This window comes from Trichomonas vaginalis, chromosome IV (genome assembly GCF_026262505.1).
Source record: "Trichomonas vaginalis G3 chromosome IV, whole genome shotgun sequence".
Lineage (NCBI taxonomy): Eukaryota > Parabasalia > Trichomonadida > Trichomonadidae > Trichomonas > Trichomonas vaginalis.
Window position 1 is genome coordinate 1,529,421 of NC_067206.1, and position 18,767 is coordinate 1,548,187.

Here is an 18,767-nt window from a genome sequence, read left to right on the forward strand (position 1 = left end):
AGGGTGTCCAAAGGTGCGTTTAGCACAGCGCTCTATATGAGACTATTAAAGGAGATATATGCTGATTATAAATATATAATAAAAAATATGAATATATGTATATGATGAGTATGTTGTATTTTGGCGCCATGCCGGGATATAAAATGAATTTTGAGACAAGAGGCGGTTTCGCGGGAAATTTTTGGCGGGATTTTTTCATTTTTTTAATGAATCATAAAGAAAACATCCTCGCTCTTGCAAAAAAATGCAAAGACTGTAAAAAAATCTACGAGACATTGGTAAAATGCTTCGGTATGGATGCTCCTAGCTATTCCACTGTAACGTATCATGTTAGGATGTATCACTTCATGAACAAAAGGCGCCCATCATAAAAATTGACAAAAAATCGCCGGATCAAAGAAAAATCAAAGCAATTCTTCAAGCGCTAGATGAAGACCCAAGAGCATCACTCAGAAGGATAGAGGAGATGACAAAGATACCACGTACAACAGTCAGTTATTATCTGCACAATTATTTGAACTACAAACTAGCGTATACACGTTGGGTTCCGCACAACCTTAATTCAGTTCAAAAAAAATCTAGAGTCCAATCTTCGAAAGAGCTCCTCTCTATATTGGGTGCGTATCAATCCAAGAAGTTTCGCTTTTTTAGTAACAGTGGACGAGTCTTGGTTTCAATATGCAACAGAAGCCAAAATCATGTGGATCCCGAAGGATGAAAATCCGCAAACATTCCCGAAGAAAAAAATTGACACACCAATGATGATGTTGTCGGTTTTTTGGGCGTGAATGGCATCATCGCAATTGATATTCTTCAAAAACCTATACGATGAATGCTCAGTATCTAATTGACAATGTTCTTTACTCAAATTATCAATTCTGATGAGTTTGAGAAATCCAAACAACAAAAACAAAAGTTTGCAATTCATTTTGATAATTCAAGAGTTTCACAAAAGTCATAAGGTAATGAATTACTTGGTGGAAAACAATGTCAAAGTTGTTCCAAACCCAATTTATTCACCTGATATTGCACTCTCTGACTTTTATTTATTCGGCACGCTAAAAAAGAGAGCTGAAGGACGCGAATTCGCGAGTCCAGATGATCTTGAAATTTTGTAAGAGAGCAATTTGAGCAATTTTCTCATGATGATTTAAAGCGTGTCTTTCAAGCCTGGATCGATCGCTGCGAACGCGTGATTGAATCCAATGGTGATTATATTTAAATAAACTTTATATATATGTAACTTGTTTATTTCTATTCGCAGTATTCAGGTTTGTGCTAAACACACCTTTGGACACCCTATATCTTGTATAAAAGATATGATTTCAGGGATTTTTTTGACGAAGTGTCAAAGTTCTCTTCGTAAAAAAATAACAGTTATATAATGAAATTTGGTCATTTTTTCACGATTTTCATGAGTTTTAGGCGACCCCGAAAAAAGTCTGGGTCGCAATTTTTCACGATTTTCGTACGGAATCTCGTTCCTCGGTTTTTCGAGGGTCGCAAACATATGAGGAAATTCATGAAATTTGGTCATTTTTTTCACGATTTCAGGGATTTTTTTGACGAAGTGTCAAAGTTCTCTTCGTCAAAAAATAACAGTTATATAATGAAATTTGGTCATTTTTTACGATTTTCATGAGTTTTAGGCGACCAGGTTTTTTTCCCTACTCGCAATTTTTTACGATTTTCATGAGTTTTAGGCGAGTAAGATTTTCTATCTTGTATAAAAGATATGATTTCAGGGATTTTTTTGACGAAGTGTCAAAGTTCTCTTCGTAAAAAAATAACAGTTATATAATGAAATTTGGTCATTTTTTTACGATTTTCGAATGGAATCTCTACCCTCGGTTTTCCTCGGGTAGCAAACATATGAGGAAACTCATGATTTTTGGTCATTTTTTTACGATTTTCGTACGGAATCTCGTTCCTCGGTTTTCCTCGGGTCGCAAACATATGAGGAAATTCATGAAATTTGGTCATTTTTTTCAGCAAAAATATATTTTAGGGTAGATGGTTAGATCTCACCTCTTTTTTCACCTCTTGAATTTTCATGAGGGTCACCAGGTCACTCGGTCACTCGGTCAACTAACATCTTTTTGAAAATGGTGACAACATGACATTTTGACAACAACACAGGAAATGAACTTCATCGTATATGTTTTGTCATGATTTCATCGAAATGAGTGTAAATCAGACAAAAATATATTTTATGTTAGCATGTTAGATCTAACACGTTTTCTAACCACTTTTCTAACCTCTTTTCTCACCTCTTGAATTTTGTATAAAAGATATGATTTCAGGGATTTTTTTTACGAAGTGTCAAAGTTCTCTTCGTCACTCATAACAGTTATATAATGAAATTTGGTCATTTTTTTCAGCAAAAATATATTTTATGTTAGCATGTTAGATCTAACACGTTTTCTAACCACTTTTCTAACATAACTATTTACAAGCGTTTTACATGGTATATGTTCCATATGTCATTTTACTCAGAATTTCATACGGAATTCAATAAAAATATATTTTCTGTTAGCATATTAGATCTAACACGTTTTCTAACCTCTTTTCTAACATAACTATTTACAAGCGTTTTACATGGTATATGTTGCGATGGTTCATGACTTTAAACAATTTTGTGGCTTCGATTTCTTCACGAAGGATATCAAAAGTTTTCACAATGCCGAATGTTTCTTTATATTTCTTCTTGACATCTGAAAGAAGGAAATCGTCAGCTGTTGGATAGTTTTTGTTCAGAAATGCTAACATGTCCATTTTATCTTCTGCTGGTTTCTCTGCTTCTTTCTTTAAGTCAGCATAGTCGTTTCTCATACGTTCTATCTCTTTGACGGAGTAGTTATATTTCCTCATTGCTGCTTTACATTTTGAACATTGTGGGTTCATTTTAGCATTGTACATTGAAATAAAACCAGCTAGAACAACTAAGGCGTCAATGGTTTTCTTTAACTCAAAAGTTGCTGGTTTTATCTGTTCGTTCCATACTTTACCTCTTCTATCTTTATCTCTTATCTGCCATACACATTTTGCAACTAACGAAACAAAGTTGTCGTAGGTCTTAAATTCTTCAGATTTATATATGTCAGAGATGTTCTTATATACCATGTCGCAGTCTTTGTCCATGACTTTGTGGTTGCAATGAAATCCAAGAAACTCATAGTTAACCTTACGTATGAACTTCTTTATTTCTACTGAGTCAGTTGGTTTCACTTCTATTTCATCGAATTCAGGAATAGTAAGCTTTTGTTGTTGTATTTCAGGAAGTTTAGGTAGATGGTCAATAATATCCTGCATTTCATAAAGATACTGTTCATTTGTTTCATCTTTCGCACTACAGTCTAAATCTCCTTGGAGAAGTTCTTGCTTTATCTTCTGGATTTCTGTTTCGAAAGTATATGAAGAAGGAATGAAGCTTTTCATTTCTACTAACATAGATGTTGGGTTCATAACTAAAGAGTTTGGTAAAGTTGTTGCTAACATGTTCTTACAATAAAAATAAAAAATATTTTTTTAAAAATACTAACTCACTTTTTTTCTATCTTAAGGAAATTCATGAAAATTCAAGAGTTTTCTACGATGTTAGAAAAAATGTTAGAAAACGTGTTAGAGCTAACATGCTAACATAAAATATATTTTTATTGAATTCAGACCAAAACTCATGAAAATTCAACGGGTGAAAGAATACGATGGAGCCAAAAGTGGCTCGACCTCAAAACAAGCATTTTGTGAAGAATATAGCAACCGGAAGAAAACCGGCGGTTGGTTTTTATACAAAATTCAAGAGGGTGAAAAAAATGTTAGAAAACGTGTTAGATCTAACATGCTACCCTAAAATATATTTTTTGGTGGTACGTCGGACATTGTCTTGAAACAGTACAAATATTGTCTTGAAGCAGTGCAAGTCTTGTTCTGAAACAGTGCAAGTCTTGTTCTGAAACAGTACAAGTATTGTTCTGAAACAGTACAAATATTGTTCTGAAACAGTACAAATATTGTTCTGAAACAGAAAATTTTTCTCACAAATTGAGAGCTTTTACGGGAAATTTGTTCTGAAAAAGTACAAGTATTGTTCTGAAAAAGTACAAGTCTTGTTCTGAAAAAGTACAAATATTGTCTTGAAGCAGTGCAAGTCTTGTCTTGAAACAGTACAATGGACAACATCGAGCCATTAGATGAGTTTTGTGTGTTTTCTACGATGTTAGAAAAAATGTTAGAAAACGTGTTAGATCTAACATGCTAACATAAAATATATTTTTATTGAATTCAGAACAAATTTCATGAGTTTTGGTTGAAAGAATACGGTGGAGCCAAAAGTGGCTCGACCTCAAAACAAGCATTTTGTGAAGAATATAGCAACCGGAAGAAAACCGGCGGTTGGTTTTTATACAAAATTCAACGGGTGAAAAAACAGGTGAAAAAACAGGTGAGATCTAACATGCTAACATAAAATATATTTTTGGTTCATTTACACTCATTGCGATGAAGAAGTCTTGACATTTTCCCGACTGTTGTCAAAATGTCATGTTGTCTCATTTTTTAAAAGAAGTTAGTTTACCTGGTGACACATGGTTACCCGGTAACATGGTGACATGGTAGCACCTACAGTTCTTCAAAAATATATTTTTGCCGAATTCTGTATAAAATTCATGAGTTTTCTACGATGTTAGAAAAAATGTTAGAAAACGTGTTAGATCTAACATGCTACCCTAAAATATATTTTTTGGGCTATGTCCCACCGCTTTGCGTCTTTAGGTCAAAAATAAATTGTTTTCATGAGTTTTCTACGATGTTCGAAAAAATGTTAGAAAACGTGTTAGATCTAACATGCTACCCTAAAATATATTTTTCAATACTTTTTTTCTATCTTAAGGAAATTCATGAAAATTCAACGGGTGAAAAAAGAGGTGAGAAAAGAGGTGAGATCTAACATGCTAACATAAACTCACTTTTTCAGCACTTTTCCGTAGTTGTATATGAAAGACAATTCGAGATAAAAGTCATAGTACAATGGAACAATATGTTGCACACCATTTGTTGTGAACCAAACTTGAAAGTCAGAGAAACTGTTACTAGGTGGTTCGTAGAATTTAGAAGCAAAGTCATAAAAGTCCTTACCGATACATAGAAAACTATTGTTGCTTGAACTGAAACTTGCATGGCACATAACATTTTGAGGGTCAAACACGTTTCTATAAACTGTCAAATCTGCTGGTGGAAGTATAAATTTAAATGGACCATCTGGTGGTAATGGTTCGTTCTGGTTTAGTAACCGAAGAAATTGTGCCCAAGAACGTTTGTCTACTTTCCAAAATAAAAACTCTGTATCTCTTGGAGGGTTAATTTCAATCTTTTGAAATGAAACGGTGGAGTTCATCTTGTCATATTCTAGTTTCAGATAGTATGTTCCATTTAGTAAAGAGTCGTATTTTTCTTGAAATTCCCAATAGTATTTGTTCATTTGAGTTTGAAAGTCATTTAGAGTTTTCTCAAGACTTTCGTCTGAACGAACTGTAAAGATTCTCATTTCATCAAATTTGTCTATAAGACCATCAGAACCTTTATACTGCCCATGAAAATATACTGCGAACATAAATGCGTTAGTTCTATTTGAAAACAAAACTCTTCTAAATCCTATTGCCTTTGCATCTGAAGGACTTTGAAGCCAACGAACTGGATAGTCAAACCTGTATGCTCGGGATGAAATTTCTTCATCTGAAATAGTCCTACCAGCATTTGTAAAGATATAGTCTAACGGTTTTGTATCTGCTACTTTTGTTCTTTGTTTTTCAACCTGAAGCATTTAATATATGTAAAAATATATGGTTTTGAAAACGTTTTTATTTCATATTTCTCATCTAACAAACATGTTGTCTGACTGCTTGAGGGTTAGGTTGGTACCATTCGAACTTGACACTTGCAATTCCTTCAATTGCATTCAAAATGTCTGAGTCGGAGTCAACCATTTGTTCTCTCTTTGTAGTCTTGAAAGCGTCAAGAAGCATTGCAGCTGTTGTGACATTGCCATATGCATAGTAAATGTGACTATCCAAATCTGTTATGGTCAATCTGAGATTGTGTCCTTTCTTATTTCCGTCTTGTATGGCAGCAAGTACACCCATGAAGCCTTCTTTGTTCTTTCCTTCGTCAAAGTTTACTGTAAAGGTTCGACCAGATGTAATTTGACTTCTAACTTCACGGTACTTCTCATATGCATATCTTGTTCTTTCCATGGGAGCATGTGTGTCTTCACCTTTTCCTTTTTTCCTTCTCAAAGGATGCAATTGTTCGTCATGTTTCCAGTAGAATCTGGCAAAGCCGTCGTGTCCTTCAACTTGAGGTTCACTAACATCGAAAGGCATGTCCATAAGACGTTCTTCTTCTAACCTCTCTAGTCTGTTTGGATAATTTGCACGTGCTGTTTCCAAATCCATTTCGTAGCGAAGACCAGACAATTTGTCATAGACTTTTATGGGTCTTCCCTTCCTATATTTAAAATTCTTCGAAACTCTCCAACCATATCTTTGCAACTCTGCTTTTATTCTAGCAGATTTTCTATCCATTCTATATGGGGGCATTTTTATAAAAATAAAAAAATATTTTTTTTCTCTTTACTTAACATAACCGCCTGCTGCCATAAGTCTTTGACGCCAACCCATACCAGCTAATGAAGGTTGACTTGGTTTAGTTTGGAAACTAAACTTTGGTTTTGGTTTATCTTCAGTTTTTGGTTTTTCTTCTTCTACCGGTTTTTCGTCACTTTTCGGTTCCTTTGACTTTACTTCACTTGCAGGAACAGTTGTGTCGTCAACATCTTCATAAATATCATATGCCATTTGTTTTTGTTTTCCTTTCAACTTTTTGTGTTTGTTGTAAAGTTTAGAATATTTCGACTCTAAGTCAATGAGATGTTCTATAATGAACTGTTGGTCAGTGAAGTAAACTTTTCCATCTGTTGTCTCGAAAGCTCCTTCAGACTTCAATATTTTATTTGTGAGAGTCTGTTTCTTTTTTGAGATACTTGCCGTTCCATTTTTATGAAAAGTGACTTTGTAGTTAGAGTTTGTATTTCCAGACCTGGCACTTTCTATTATTGAATTTTTCTCTTCATCTGTAAGTTCTTTGACAGGTTTTGACAATGGTTCTGAACTTTTTGTTTGTGGTGTCAAATCTACCGTTTCAACTTCTTCGGTCATTTCATCTCAGTAAAAAATTTTAGTTTGGTTTGTTTTCAACTGGTTGTTTAGGTTTTTTAAGTCGGTCTAAAACTTCCTGAGGTATAGGAAGAACTTGACAAACACGTGGTGTAACTGCTGGAAGCCGACAAATCCATCTTGAACCCATTTGTCTCAATGCTGTATTGTTCATTTCATCTCAGTAAAAAATTTTACATTCCCCAAGTTTGAGGTGGTTGCGGTTGGTTATTGTTTACCCACTGTTGTGCATGGTTATATCCTCTGTTAAAGAATCTTTCACCTTGGTCCATATAGTGTCCTGCTTGGTTATAGTAGTCATTTGCTTTGTTATAATAGTTTCCTGCTTGTCTTCCTACATTGTCCATCCATCCTTGAACTTTTCCTCTTGTTTCAGGATTTGGAATAAGATTTGTTGCATCTCGTGCTACATCCCAACCTTTCTGTACAGTTTGTATAATAGGTTGTGCTTTCTCTTTAAGTATACCTAATGTACTCAAAATCTTCCTTCCAACTCCAAATACACCTCTGGCTATTGTTCCCACTGCGGGCAAAAATCTGGATGCAACTCCTGCTAACGCGCCAAATAAACCCATTTCTTATGGGTTAAAAATGACGAATTCAAACAAGGACCCCTATGTTTCTAAAGCAACAAAGAAAGCACTCATGATAAAAATCTTTAGTTCAACACCAAATGCTTGGTTTATGGATATCTTGGAAAACATTCCGAGAGTTAGAACAGATGGACCACCATACTGGCTAATATTTGTCGGTCAAAACACAAGATACTGTGAAGCCATACCATTATGGTCCAAAAATATTTTAGATGTGAAAACTGCTTTGACAATATTCGTTGACAAATACCATCCAACAAAACTGACATCTGACTGTGAAAGTTCTTTCAAATCAGACGATATTAAAAACTATCTGCGTTCAAAAAATGTAAACCAATATTTCATTGTCGACCAAAACCATTCTGCTCTTGGTGTCATTGACGGTTGTATAAAAATGTTAAGAGACTTAAACCAACCACAAGGTGGTGAAGCAAATGAAATGTCATATGACGACAAATATAGACACTTCTCCATGGCAAAGATGAGACAAGTTTTAAATATTTACAATAACCGTAAACAAAAAGGTTTGGGAAACCACTCCCCGAAGAAATGAAAAACAACCCTGACTTAGAGAAAGACTATATATTTAATAATTTAGTCAAAAGAGACAAACAAGAAAGAATGCCGGGCTTCAAACTTCAGAAAGGTGACAAAGTAAAAATAGAAATACCTAAACGCGACCCATATGAAAATACTATTGACTATGACAACAATGGGAACCCGACAGGTACTCACATTCGTGTTCGTAAAAATAGAAGAAAGTATACAAGAGAATATTATGAAGTTTTAGGCAAACATGGCAAAATGTACACACTGCAAGCAGAAGATAAAACTACTATTGCCAGACCTCGTTTCAAACTTGTCAAAGTTCAAGGTGGTATACTTTCAAAGACAGTTCCTAACAAATATAAGACAACTCCTGACGAATATGCTAAAGAAGTTGAAAATGACGACTAAGCATTTCTATACCATGCGTAAACTGTCATGTAAGGTGGCATGTAGTCTTTACTTTGTCCCGTTGTTTGCGTATACCCTGAAACGCGATGTGTATGGTTTCCTCCTCCCTCAGTGTTACTCCAGTAACAATTTATAGCAAACTTAACGTTGTCTTTAACATCATATCCTTTACCTTTTGTCAAGGAACATGTTTTTCAATACTAACATTTCATTTGGTACTGTCCATTTGAGTTTACTTAAATATTCATCCCTTCTCGGTTCATTGTCTGCAAAGTAAGTTTTTATGACATTTTGTAAACTTTCGTTTGCAAGGTCATGTACAATAGGTTCTCTTCCTTCTGTCTCCCTAACTTTCTTTCTAAACTCTTCACCAAATATACCATCTTTATGGTTCTGTGTAGTTCTTTGAGATAAATGTTCTAGAACGTCAGGTGTTATATTTCCATCAGCCATGTTCATTTCATACTGGTCCAAAATATCTGCATGTTTCATATCTTTCAATGGCATTAAAGCCGCGCTGAAAATACCAGCTAAATCTGGTTCACCATTGACTTCCATTGCGTCTACAACTTCTTGGAATTGTGGTTGTAAGTTTATGAACCACCTATCCGGGTTAGCTTTATGACCCCATCTCATTGTAGTTCCATAGTCTGCAGAAACAAAAGTAGGTTTGTTTCCATATTGGTTAGGTTCTGAATGAACTTTAAACAATGTTTCATTTCTATATGTTTTGTTGAAATTTAACCTTTTATTTTCACCGAGTTCAGCCAAAGATTGAACGTTATATGGTCGTAAGTAAAAAGGGTTATTGTATTCGCGTACATTTTCTTTCAGTACTTCCATTCTATGCTGAATATTTTCATCTGGTGTTGGAGTCTTTTGTATGTCGGCAAACATTTTTCGATATTCTTCTACTATGCCAGCCGAATTTTTTTAGACTCTTGGAAAGATTCCATATTCACCTCATACTCTTGTTGAGGGTCAAGATTTTTCGGCTGTTCCAAATCTTCATCTAGTTCTGTGAAGTTAGTTTCCAAAGGAGGGACTTGTTCGTTTCCTTCAGGCTCTTCTAGCTGTTGTTGCTGAACTATTTCTTCCATGTCTGGTTGTATCTGAACTTCTTCCTGTGGAGTTTCTTGTACCTCATCTGCTGGCATTTCATATATTCCGAGACCGTTTTTAACAAGTTCCCTATCTAAGTCATCCGGACTCATAAACCTTTCTTCTTTCGTTCCGTCTCTATTTTTTACGCGTTTCATGAAGAGAGTTGAATTGTCATTTAGCTCTGACACCAAATATCTCGGAGTAAATTCGTTCATGTCATTTGGATGATATGCTATTAAATCATATCCCTTAGCGAGCTTGTATTTTCCAGGTTTGAAATTATATCCCATTTGGTGCTGAGCCATAAAGCTAAATAGGTTCGGGTCAGTATTTCCTTCCTTGAACTTTCTAATAGCTTCTTTATATCTGTCACTAAAGTCAAGAGTAGCTGGGTAACCATAGTCTTCTTTAAGCATTTTTAAGAAATCTTTGTTTCCTTGTTCTCTACTTCTTTTATGTCCTTGCTCTGTTTGTGGTTGTTGTTGTGCTGGTTGTTGTTGTGGTGCTGGTTGTTGTGCTGGATTTTGAACTGTTGGTTGTTGTGCTGGTTTTGGTGCATGCCTGTGTCTGTGTCCATGTGACGATGTAAATGTTTTAGGTAGTCCTGGTGCAGGTGCTTCTCTTGGAGGGTTTGGTGGTATATAAGTTCCACCAGCTGGCACATATGTTCCATCTGCAGCATAGTGTCCTACCTGACTTTTCGTTTTTAAGAAAGCATTTACTAGGTCTGTTTTGGTCTGTTGTAACTCTTTTTCTTGACTTTCCACAACAGTTGCTCTAACGGCGTCATAGGCACTTTGAACTGCCTGTCTCGTTGCTGCATCTGTTATTTTCGTCATATTTTGTGCTACTTCTCTTAACTCTTTGTCGAAACCTTCAGACTTCAGTTTCTTTCCAGATGAGAAGTCGTTCACTAGTTTCACCTTACTATGAAGAGCTTCGAAGGCGTTCTTAAAGTCAGCATTCATTAAAGCTTCATTTGAACTGTCTTCATCCGCTTGTATTTTTGTCCTTATTGACCCTATAAGTTGGGCTGCTTTAGCGTTGGCTTGGGCATCTAACCAGTCATTGTTAGCTTTTATATATTCTGCGCTTTTCATTGCCTTTTGCATGGCTGCGTCGTTATTTTTACTTTCTTGTGCTAAGTTTTCATACTGTACGGTTTGGTTTTGCAACTGTAAAAGTTTTTCTGCCTTTACATTTGCTTCAACTTCTTTTTATACTCATCGCTATCCATATATGTCTTCAGGGCTTTTTGTTTTATCTCTTCATCTTTCAGTACTTTATATTGAGTAGTATGGTTTTTCAAATTTACAACATCTTGTTCCATTTTTGCTACTTCTGCTGCTTTTTCTGACACTTTTTTCGCATATTCCTCTGTACTTAGTTCTTTCAGTTGTTCTTCTTTCTTCTTTTTCTCTACGTTTAACTCATTGAGTTTCTTTGTGTGTCTGTCATATTCTAGTTTCTTTTCGTTTTCACCTATTTGCTTCTGTATGTCTATGTTTGACTTTTTGACATCTGATATTTGATTTTTGAGTGAACTCAAATTCATTTGACTTTGAGGGTTATAGGCTGTTCCGTCTGCAGCTCCACCATAGCCTGCCATTTTCGCTAAAAGTGCCGCTCTTAAACCTCCACTCTGTGCACCAAGAACTCGGTTTAAAAGCATAGGATTGCTTGACATTTGTTGCAACATAGTGGGGTCATTCAGCATTTGTTGTTGCAACTGTTGTTGTGGTGTCAGTTTTACTATTGGATGTTTCAATGCTCTCTTCCTCTTACGTATATTCTTACGTAGCTTACGTGGCATTTTAAGTGAAGTTAAAAAGCGGTTTTCGACAGATGTTTATATGACACTTTCTCCGGTTTATAGGACCTCTCTCATATTCTATCTTGTCATATCTAAACTCATAGTCATGTATGTCCTCTAACCATCTCATAACGGTTTCCAAACCACTTTTATCGGATGTAAAGTAAAAGCATGGATGGTTATGTAAAACGTCTAAAGTTTCTAAAGAGTCTCTCAAAGTATACTTCCTTGGAACGCCCGTAACTTTTCCTGTAGCGACGATAGACCCTTACTTGTCCGGACAAAGTTATACTATTTTGAGTGCTCTACAAAAAAGTCAACGACGACGACTCTCAAAAATTTTTTATGGGCTAGAGGGCGCAACGCGCCCGGGAAGCCCCCAATACCCAAAAAACTTCATTTATACTAAACATCTTCAGGGCTAGAGGGCACGAAGTGCCTGGAGGCCCTCCAAATAAAAACTTCAGGGCTAGAAGGGGCGCAGCCCCTGGAAGCCCCACTACCTTTTTTTTTTAACCTATATCACAAAATCTTCAATTGCTCATCTAATCATGAGATAAAGAATGTAAAATAAGGTCGATGTGATAATATTGGAAGTGAATTAGATATATGACTTACAAAACGATGTAAGCATAAAGTCAATGGGAATTTCTCGCATATGTTCGTACATGAGCAAATACTATACCTTTTGCGAATAAAGAATTTTTTCATAAAAAAAATTTTAGGAATTAGCATATCGGCGTTTTGCGACATTGCCAAACGCCAGATTTTAACCCGACATATGAGCATAAGCTCGTATATTGGAATAAACTCGACTTATTCCATATTAAAGTTATTATAATAATAAGGCACTTAATGTGCAAATCTAATTGAATTAGAAAATGCACATTAAGTGCCTTTTATTGGAATATGTAATACCACATATGGAATACCGAAATCCGAGCATCAATTAGGAATGAACTAGTGCAAATTTTAGAAATACAGTATTATGTTAAATTCAGGATAAAAATTGTTAGAAATTTATATTTACAAATGAGTAAATAAGTATTTTGTAAAGTTTTCGTTTGATTTTCAAGCTTGTTGGAGAAAAATAATAAAAATAATTATTTATTTAAGCAATTTACACTAAAACTTTTTATGGAAATTGCAGTTCTAGCAATGTCTTAGAATTTAATTGTCATTTAAAGTGTGAAATGCATTGATTTGCTAGTGAATGTAAATCGGGAATACAAAATTAATATAAATGAACGAAAAATCTTCTAAGAACATCCTAAAATCAATCACCCTTTGAGTGACTTTCATAATATATCTAGATGAGAAACCAGAAATTGAACCCGCATATGGGTCCCATTAGGATAAATTGTAAACTATTCAAAAATAGTTTACAAAATTAATTTAGGTAATAATAAAATTTTTAATTGAGATAAATTAAAAAAAATCTTAGGAGAATGTTATGGATTTTCTTCATTGAACCATTCGATAAATGAGCATCTTTGCGAGCCATTTGTGTTCGAGAGTCTTGTACCATAAAGGTGGCATCTCAGCAGTTGAGCATCCATTCAATGCATTGATATCTGTTGATGGAACAGAGTATGCGACTTCATCATTGATCATGATCCAATATGCACTTTTTTGCAAAAAGACCACGTAATGAAAATTGCAATAGGCAACAATTGCAATCAATTGATATCTTAGTTAGTATACATATCAAGTGTACGGAGGCACTGTGCGCCTCCTTACCCATTATATGTGAATTTGACACTTTATAAAACCGTTAACGTATATTTTACAACACAAACGACAACACTAACTTAACCTTAAATATTTACAAAGCCGCCAACCACTTCACCTCACTAATGTAAAAAAATAAACGTTTTCACTTACAAAAGTATTGCAACTCCTCCCATTGCTGTGCTTCATATAACAGCTCATAATCTTCTGACTCACTTTCTTCTTCATATAGGTCAAAATCACTGTTATAGTTTATACCTGTAAGTTTTGACAAAGCTAATGAAACACGCTTACCGTTTGTATCGTATGCTTGTATAAACTTTCCATTCTTCATTCCTTCATAAACGCTCAAACTAACTTTACCCTTTCTCCCTCGTATCTGATAGAATGTATTTTCACGAGGAACGAAGAACAAATTCTTGAACTCATGACCGTTGTAGTTTGTTATCTCAATAGTTTTCGTCATTTATATAAAAATAAAATAAAAAATAATTTTAAAAAATAAACTTAAAAATTAATGATATCACCACCCTCACACGTATGAAAACATAGCACAAAAATAAATTTAGGTGAAGTGGTGAGATCTCACCTCTTTTTTCACCTCTTTTTCACCCTGTTGAATTCATTGCTTTATAACTCTCTTCCTTGGTTTCTTTTTAGTTGCTTTCTTCACGTCTGTCTCCAACTTGACTGTCTTTCTTCTTCGTCCGTAATGATACCAGTTACTTCCACCAGTCAATGGGTCAAATGGTCTTTCGTAAGGGTTTCCATACATTCCATAGGGACCATACGGAAGAACTACTGGTGGAGAAGAAACATTTTCTTTAGTTCCATCGAATCTATTTAAATGCATTGTTTCACCTTTCATCTGGTCATTAAAGTCTTTTGCGTGTTTTGCAAACTCATCGTCCTTTCCTAAAGCATTTTCTGACTCAGTCGCAACCAAATTGGATGCTTTATTTATGAGCCCTATTTTATTTAATCTTAACTTCTTTGCAACCCAGCCTCCAATCTTCCCTTTATTTGCATCTAATGTCTTTGAAACCCTTCCTCCACTCATTTTATTTACTGCGTCATAAGCTCCAAGTGCTTTTGCTCCAAATGCTAATGCTTTTGTTCCCATTGCGCCTAAAGCTGCCCAAGCTACCATTTACACCATATTAAAATCATCTCTCTTCAATATTATCTCATAAAAGTTCTCGTTACTGGAGAAAGTCAATGAAACATAAGCGTTCTCACGGGCTTCGCCCTCACCGCTTTGCGGTCTATCTAACTTCTTTCTTATATCATCTATACGCTTCAAAATGTCTGAACAATTGCTAACATCTTCTACAACAGTTATTTCATCATGAATGACCTTCAAAAACAAACTCATTTAATATGCTATTAAAATCATCTCAATAATGAGTCCATCCTTTCCATCTTTAGGTAGCACAACATCTTTCATTGAAGAAGGTTCGACAAGTCTTATGTTAAACTTACTGACAAAGTTTGTTATACTATAATGCTTCGACGGCGAATACATGTAGTTTGAAAGACATAATATAGATTCTTCAGCAAATTCACTTATACTGGATTTTATAACAATGTTCTCACGAGACCAAATACCGCCAATTGACAATCTTGTAAGCAATCCTGCTGAACCTTCTACTGTAAACGTCGATGGTAACATTCCACGAAGGTCATCTATTGACATCGTTGAGTCACTGTATTTAAATATTTTCTTAAAGCAATCGTCATTATCTAACCATGCAATAGCTTTGAAGTTTTCATTCGAATATACATCTGCTTCATTAAATGTAAAACCTGACTTCTTTGCAGAGATGACTTTAAAATCTATTGAATTTGTTTCAAAATTATATGCTATGGTAACTTCTGAAGGTAATGGATGTCCTTCCGCAGTCAGTTGTTCTCTCACTACCGTTTGAAGCTTTGTGTTAAAAACTTTCATGTCATCTCCTGTGTCTAGGTTCACATACACAGCAACAGGAAAATTATCTTGCTTCTTTGTTTCATCATTATACCTCAAAACATTAAAGTTCTTCAATAATATTGTTCTTCCTGCTGGAATACTTCTAACTTGTCTGATTTCAATAGCTTTCTCACCTCCTACATACTCTACCCAGTGTCTTGGATATTCATAAGTATACTGACTTTCTTGAATTTTGGTAGGTTTCATCATAACGTGTTCATAGTATATCTTTATACTCTTGTCAGTTAGACTCGGTGCTATGTTCTGAATATTTCTGACTTGCATTTTTAATGGAGATAAAATGAAGCATTTAATACATGACGTAGATGAAGACATGAATGAAACTACAGACAAACTTAACTCTTCTCTTATTCTTCCTTTCAGCAAAGATTATGAGTTCTGTTCAAATGGTGTGTATTTCTATTGTGGAAAGATGGGTTCAGGTAAGACATTTAACCTCATTCGTCATATACTCATAACAGAACGTTTAGGAAATGACTCATATTATGACCAAATCATTATATCAGCAACTTCAGACTCTATGGACTCAACAGCGAAAACATTTATGTCAAAAGTTCAAGCCTCTGTCGTTAAAGTTCCAGACAGTGAACTCATTGAATTTCTTCAACGTTACATTCGACGTAAGAGGAAATATTATGCCATCGTTGAATTTATACAGTCAGGAATGCAAAAGACTTCTGAGGAGATGGAAAGAATTATTGACAAACACCACTTACGTCAATACTCAGGAGTTTACGATATGAAACGACTTACAAACTACATTCTGTCAAAACTTTCAAAATACCCCTTCAAAAATATCCATCAAACACTTTATTAGTTTGTGATGATTTCGCTGGTAAAGGTTTAGTGTCAAAACCAGACTCACCATTAGCTAACATCATAACTAAAGTCAGACATTACCACTTAACTGTAGCAATACTTATGCAAACATGGAGGTTTTTAGCTTTAAACATAAAACGTCTCATAACTGACTTCGTTATCTTTCAAGGTTTCTCACGCTATGACATTGAACTCATTTGGAAACAGTCAGGTATAACATTACCTTTTGAAGAAATTTGGGAAGCATATAAGTCTCTCATCTCTCCTCGTTCATACCTTGAGATTCATATCATGACTAATACCATTAAAGTCAAAAATATTCCATGGGAACGACCAACATTGTTTTAAAGTTTAACCTTCAATTGACTGATGGTAAACAAATTCCATGCATCTCTGTCGCCATTTCTGTTAATATTTTTGCTGTCATTCATATCATCCACTTCCCCATCCGTTAGCTTTTGAGGATATGCGTTAGAATAGCTGTTCTTAAATGAAGGCTTTTCACCTTTGAGAGCATAAACTCTATAACTTTCTGCATACTTTATGTTTGAACCTCCTGAGCCATCGTTGACATAAATTTTTTATAGGCTTCCACCCTTTGTTCATGTTCCTGCTTCTTCCCTTAGCTCTTTTGTTCAGTAGTTCTACATCTTTATACACAGCACCTGTCTCAGTGAATTCAACAATATTTTCATTCGTTAGCTTTACATTCAAACCCTTGTCGAGTATATTGTTCATTTCATACATATAAAAGGTTTTTATTCTATATGAAATGAGAAGCAAATCCATCTTAGCTGGTGCCGTTAATGTTCCAATTGAACCAACATCAAATGTTGACTCACGAACGACAAACAATATTGTCATAAAGAACTATAGTTCAGAGTGTTTGAAAGAAAAAGACCAGAACTTAAGTCGGTGAATTTAAACTCAGCTTCAAACGCTAACGCTACATCAGATGTTAAGTTGGAGTATCCACCACTGGACCAAATTCTTTCAAGAGAAGCCAACGACAACCCTTACACAAATGTTCAAACAAATCCTTCAGATAACGTAGACCATTACCTTCTTCAGTTATACCAAACAATTTTACTCAAAGACGATAAGAAGCTTTTGACAAATCTTATAAGCAAGAACCAAATAATTCTAACAAAGGAGGACCTTGAAAATGTTATCTCACGAATAACAGGGAAACAATGTGTCATTGACTATCTCGACCCTGAAATCGAATGCTGTGGTCAAACTCCACTATTCATGAAAATAGGTAACATCCGCATCATTGAAACACCAGGAACTACAGGAGTTGAGTTTAAGTATAAATATTCGAACGAGTATACAAAACTTTCAACAGAATATAAACTTTGTTTGAAATATGTTTTAGTAAATTAAAGCAGTCAGGAGGGCTCTTTGAGCCCATCTTGGCGCTTTGCGCCGTCAGTCAAAAAAAAATTTCAAGTTAGCAATTTGTAATATCTATCCAAAACTTCTTCAACAGTATCGAACTCATCTTCATAATGCAAACCTAATCTTATTGACTTGGTGCAGTTTTCACTAACACAATATTTTTCTGTTCTCTTGACTGACATAACTAATTCATTTGTTTCATCAAACAGCAACAACCAAAGTTCATGACCTAATACATAACATTCATACTTTATATTTTTAGCTCTGAGTTCTCTTGTAAGCTGTTGCATTTAATATTTTCTAAAAAGTCAACTTCAACAGTCATTCGCACTGGTGCCTTCAGTTCTACAGGCTCTCCTTGAAAGTCAACAAGTCTGAATTGCATGTCTTTCAAATTATGAGGACTAATGCGAACCCATTTACCTAAATGAGTTGCTATGACAGGAACGTTTGGAATGAACATTGAATTGACTGCATAACAGAAGGATTTATATTCTACTGAACCTTTACTATTAACTCCTGAAATGCCTGTGACATTAGCTATTTTAGACTCAATGTATAAACAATTACCATAACATACGTATGGAACAGATTTCATCTCAATCGTTTTGTCAACACTTTTCAAAGGAAATGTCATATGGTATGCACCCAAAAGAAGTTGTACTCTATGACTCATTCGTGTTATCTTAAACTCCTTCGCATAACTGAACTTCAAAACTCCTGCAATAAGTTTAACATTCATTAAGTTTTCTTCGTTATCCTTGTTTATTGTAGTATTTATGAGAGCATTTAACACTCCAGCTAATGTTTCCATCTTATATTCTACATTATTGTGAAATCTTATTTCGTGCTTCTTTCCATCTATTTCAATCTCCATGAAATCTGTTTCATCTGTTATAACGAATGAAGCGATAGTATTGAAGTCAACCATTCTGAATGCAAGCGCCTCATTCTGTAGACCTAAGTTTGTTTGTAGCTTTACTGTCCCGTATTCGTTTGGGTCTGTACTTTGCAAATAGAACAACATTTTATTCTCATTAAAATATGAGTATAGCTGCATATGCGTATGAAGCTGACAGAGCTAAACGTTTATATTTTGGTCAATACTCTCTCACACTTACTGACAA

The 18,767-nt window shown here is 34.9% G+C and overlaps 6 protein-coding genes and 9 pseudogenes across 15 annotated transcripts, besides 6 other annotated features; 3 read left to right on the forward strand and 12 right to left on the reverse strand.

Moving 5' to 3' along the window:
- Nucleotides 1–27: part of a terminal%2Cinverted (terminal inverted repeat of Mariner transposon ID:TVAGG3_0009250) that runs on past the window's edge.
- Nucleotides 1–1,302: part of a mobile genetic element that runs on past the window's edge.
- Nucleotides 1–8,947: part of a mobile genetic element that runs on past the window's edge.
- On the forward strand, nucleotides 96–1,222 carry TVAGG3_0009260 (annotated as a pseudogene). Its single transcript has one exon. A coding segment is annotated over exon 1 (1,127 nt).
- Nucleotides 1,275–1,302: a terminal%2Cinverted (terminal inverted repeat of Mariner transposon ID:TVAGG3_0009250).
- TVAGG3_0009270 lies at nucleotides 3,207–3,498 on the reverse strand (annotated as a pseudogene). Its single transcript has one exon. A coding segment is annotated over exon 1 (292 nt).
- TVAGG3_0009280 (uncharacterized protein) lies at nucleotides 4,961–5,818 on the reverse strand (the record flags this gene model as incomplete). Its single annotated transcript, XM_051219849.1, has 1 exon — nucleotides 4,961–5,818. The coding sequence occupies one exon, from the start codon at nucleotides 5,816–5,818 to the stop codon at nucleotides 4,961–4,963; it is 858 nt and encodes a 285-aa protein (XP_051104835.1).
- On the reverse strand, nucleotides 5,979–6,578 carry TVAGG3_0009290 (annotated as a pseudogene). Its single transcript has one exon. A coding segment is annotated over exon 1 (600 nt).
- On the reverse strand, nucleotides 6,627–6,992 carry TVAGG3_0009300 (annotated as a pseudogene). The gene has a single exon. A coding segment is annotated over exon 1 (366 nt).
- Nucleotides 7,231–7,383, reverse strand: TVAGG3_0009310 (uncharacterized protein; the record flags this gene model as incomplete). The annotated part of the gene is made up of 1 exon (XM_051219850.1): nucleotides 7,231–7,383. The coding sequence occupies one exon, from the start codon at nucleotides 7,381–7,383 to the stop codon at nucleotides 7,231–7,233; it is 153 nt and encodes a 50-aa protein (XP_051104836.1).
- Nucleotides 7,492–7,804, reverse strand: TVAGG3_0009320 (annotated as a pseudogene). Its single transcript has one exon. A coding segment is annotated over exon 1 (313 nt).
- TVAGG3_0009330 lies at nucleotides 7,821–8,779 on the forward strand (annotated as a pseudogene). The gene has a single exon. A coding segment is annotated over exon 1 (959 nt).
- On the reverse strand, nucleotides 8,948–9,337 carry TVAGG3_0009340 (protein of unknown function, DUF4106 family; the record flags this gene model as incomplete). The annotated part of the gene is made up of 1 exon (XM_051219851.1): nucleotides 8,948–9,337. One exon carries the CDS (start codon nucleotides 9,335–9,337, stop codon nucleotides 8,948–8,950), a length of 390 nt encoding a protein of 129 aa, XP_051104837.1.
- A 584-nt stretch (nucleotides 9,338–9,921) lies between these two features.
- Nucleotides 9,922–11,120, reverse strand: TVAGG3_0009350 (annotated as a pseudogene). The gene has a single exon. A coding segment is annotated over exon 1 (1,199 nt).
- Nucleotides 11,121–11,383: 263 nt separating this feature from the next.
- TVAGG3_0009360 lies at nucleotides 11,384–11,696 on the reverse strand (annotated as a pseudogene). The gene has a single exon. A coding segment is annotated over exon 1 (313 nt).
- Nucleotides 11,697–13,389: 1,693 nt separating this feature from the next.
- Nucleotides 13,390–13,572: a terminal%2Cinverted (terminal inverted repeat of Maverick-1B transposon ID:TVAGG3_0009370).
- Nucleotides 13,390–18,767: part of a mobile genetic element that runs on past the window's edge.
- Nucleotides 13,573–13,893, reverse strand: TVAGG3_0009380 (uncharacterized protein; the record flags this gene model as incomplete). The annotated part of the gene is made up of 1 exon (XM_001289061.1): nucleotides 13,573–13,893. One exon carries the CDS (start codon nucleotides 13,891–13,893, stop codon nucleotides 13,573–13,575), a length of 321 nt encoding a protein of 106 aa, XP_001289062.1.
- TVAGG3_0009390 (protein of unknown function, DUF4107 family) lies at nucleotides 14,050–14,577 on the reverse strand (the record flags this gene model as incomplete). Its single annotated transcript, XM_051219852.1, has 1 exon — nucleotides 14,050–14,577. The coding sequence occupies one exon, from the start codon at nucleotides 14,575–14,577 to the stop codon at nucleotides 14,050–14,052; it is 528 nt and encodes a 175-aa protein (XP_051104838.1).
- On the forward strand, nucleotides 15,734–16,587 carry TVAGG3_0009400 (annotated as a pseudogene). Its single transcript has one exon. A coding segment is annotated over exon 1 (854 nt).
- TVAGG3_0009410 (uncharacterized protein) lies at nucleotides 17,891–18,382 on the reverse strand (the record flags this gene model as incomplete). The annotated part of the gene is made up of 1 exon (XM_051219853.1): nucleotides 17,891–18,382. One exon carries the CDS (start codon nucleotides 18,380–18,382, stop codon nucleotides 17,891–17,893), a length of 492 nt encoding a protein of 163 aa, XP_051104839.1.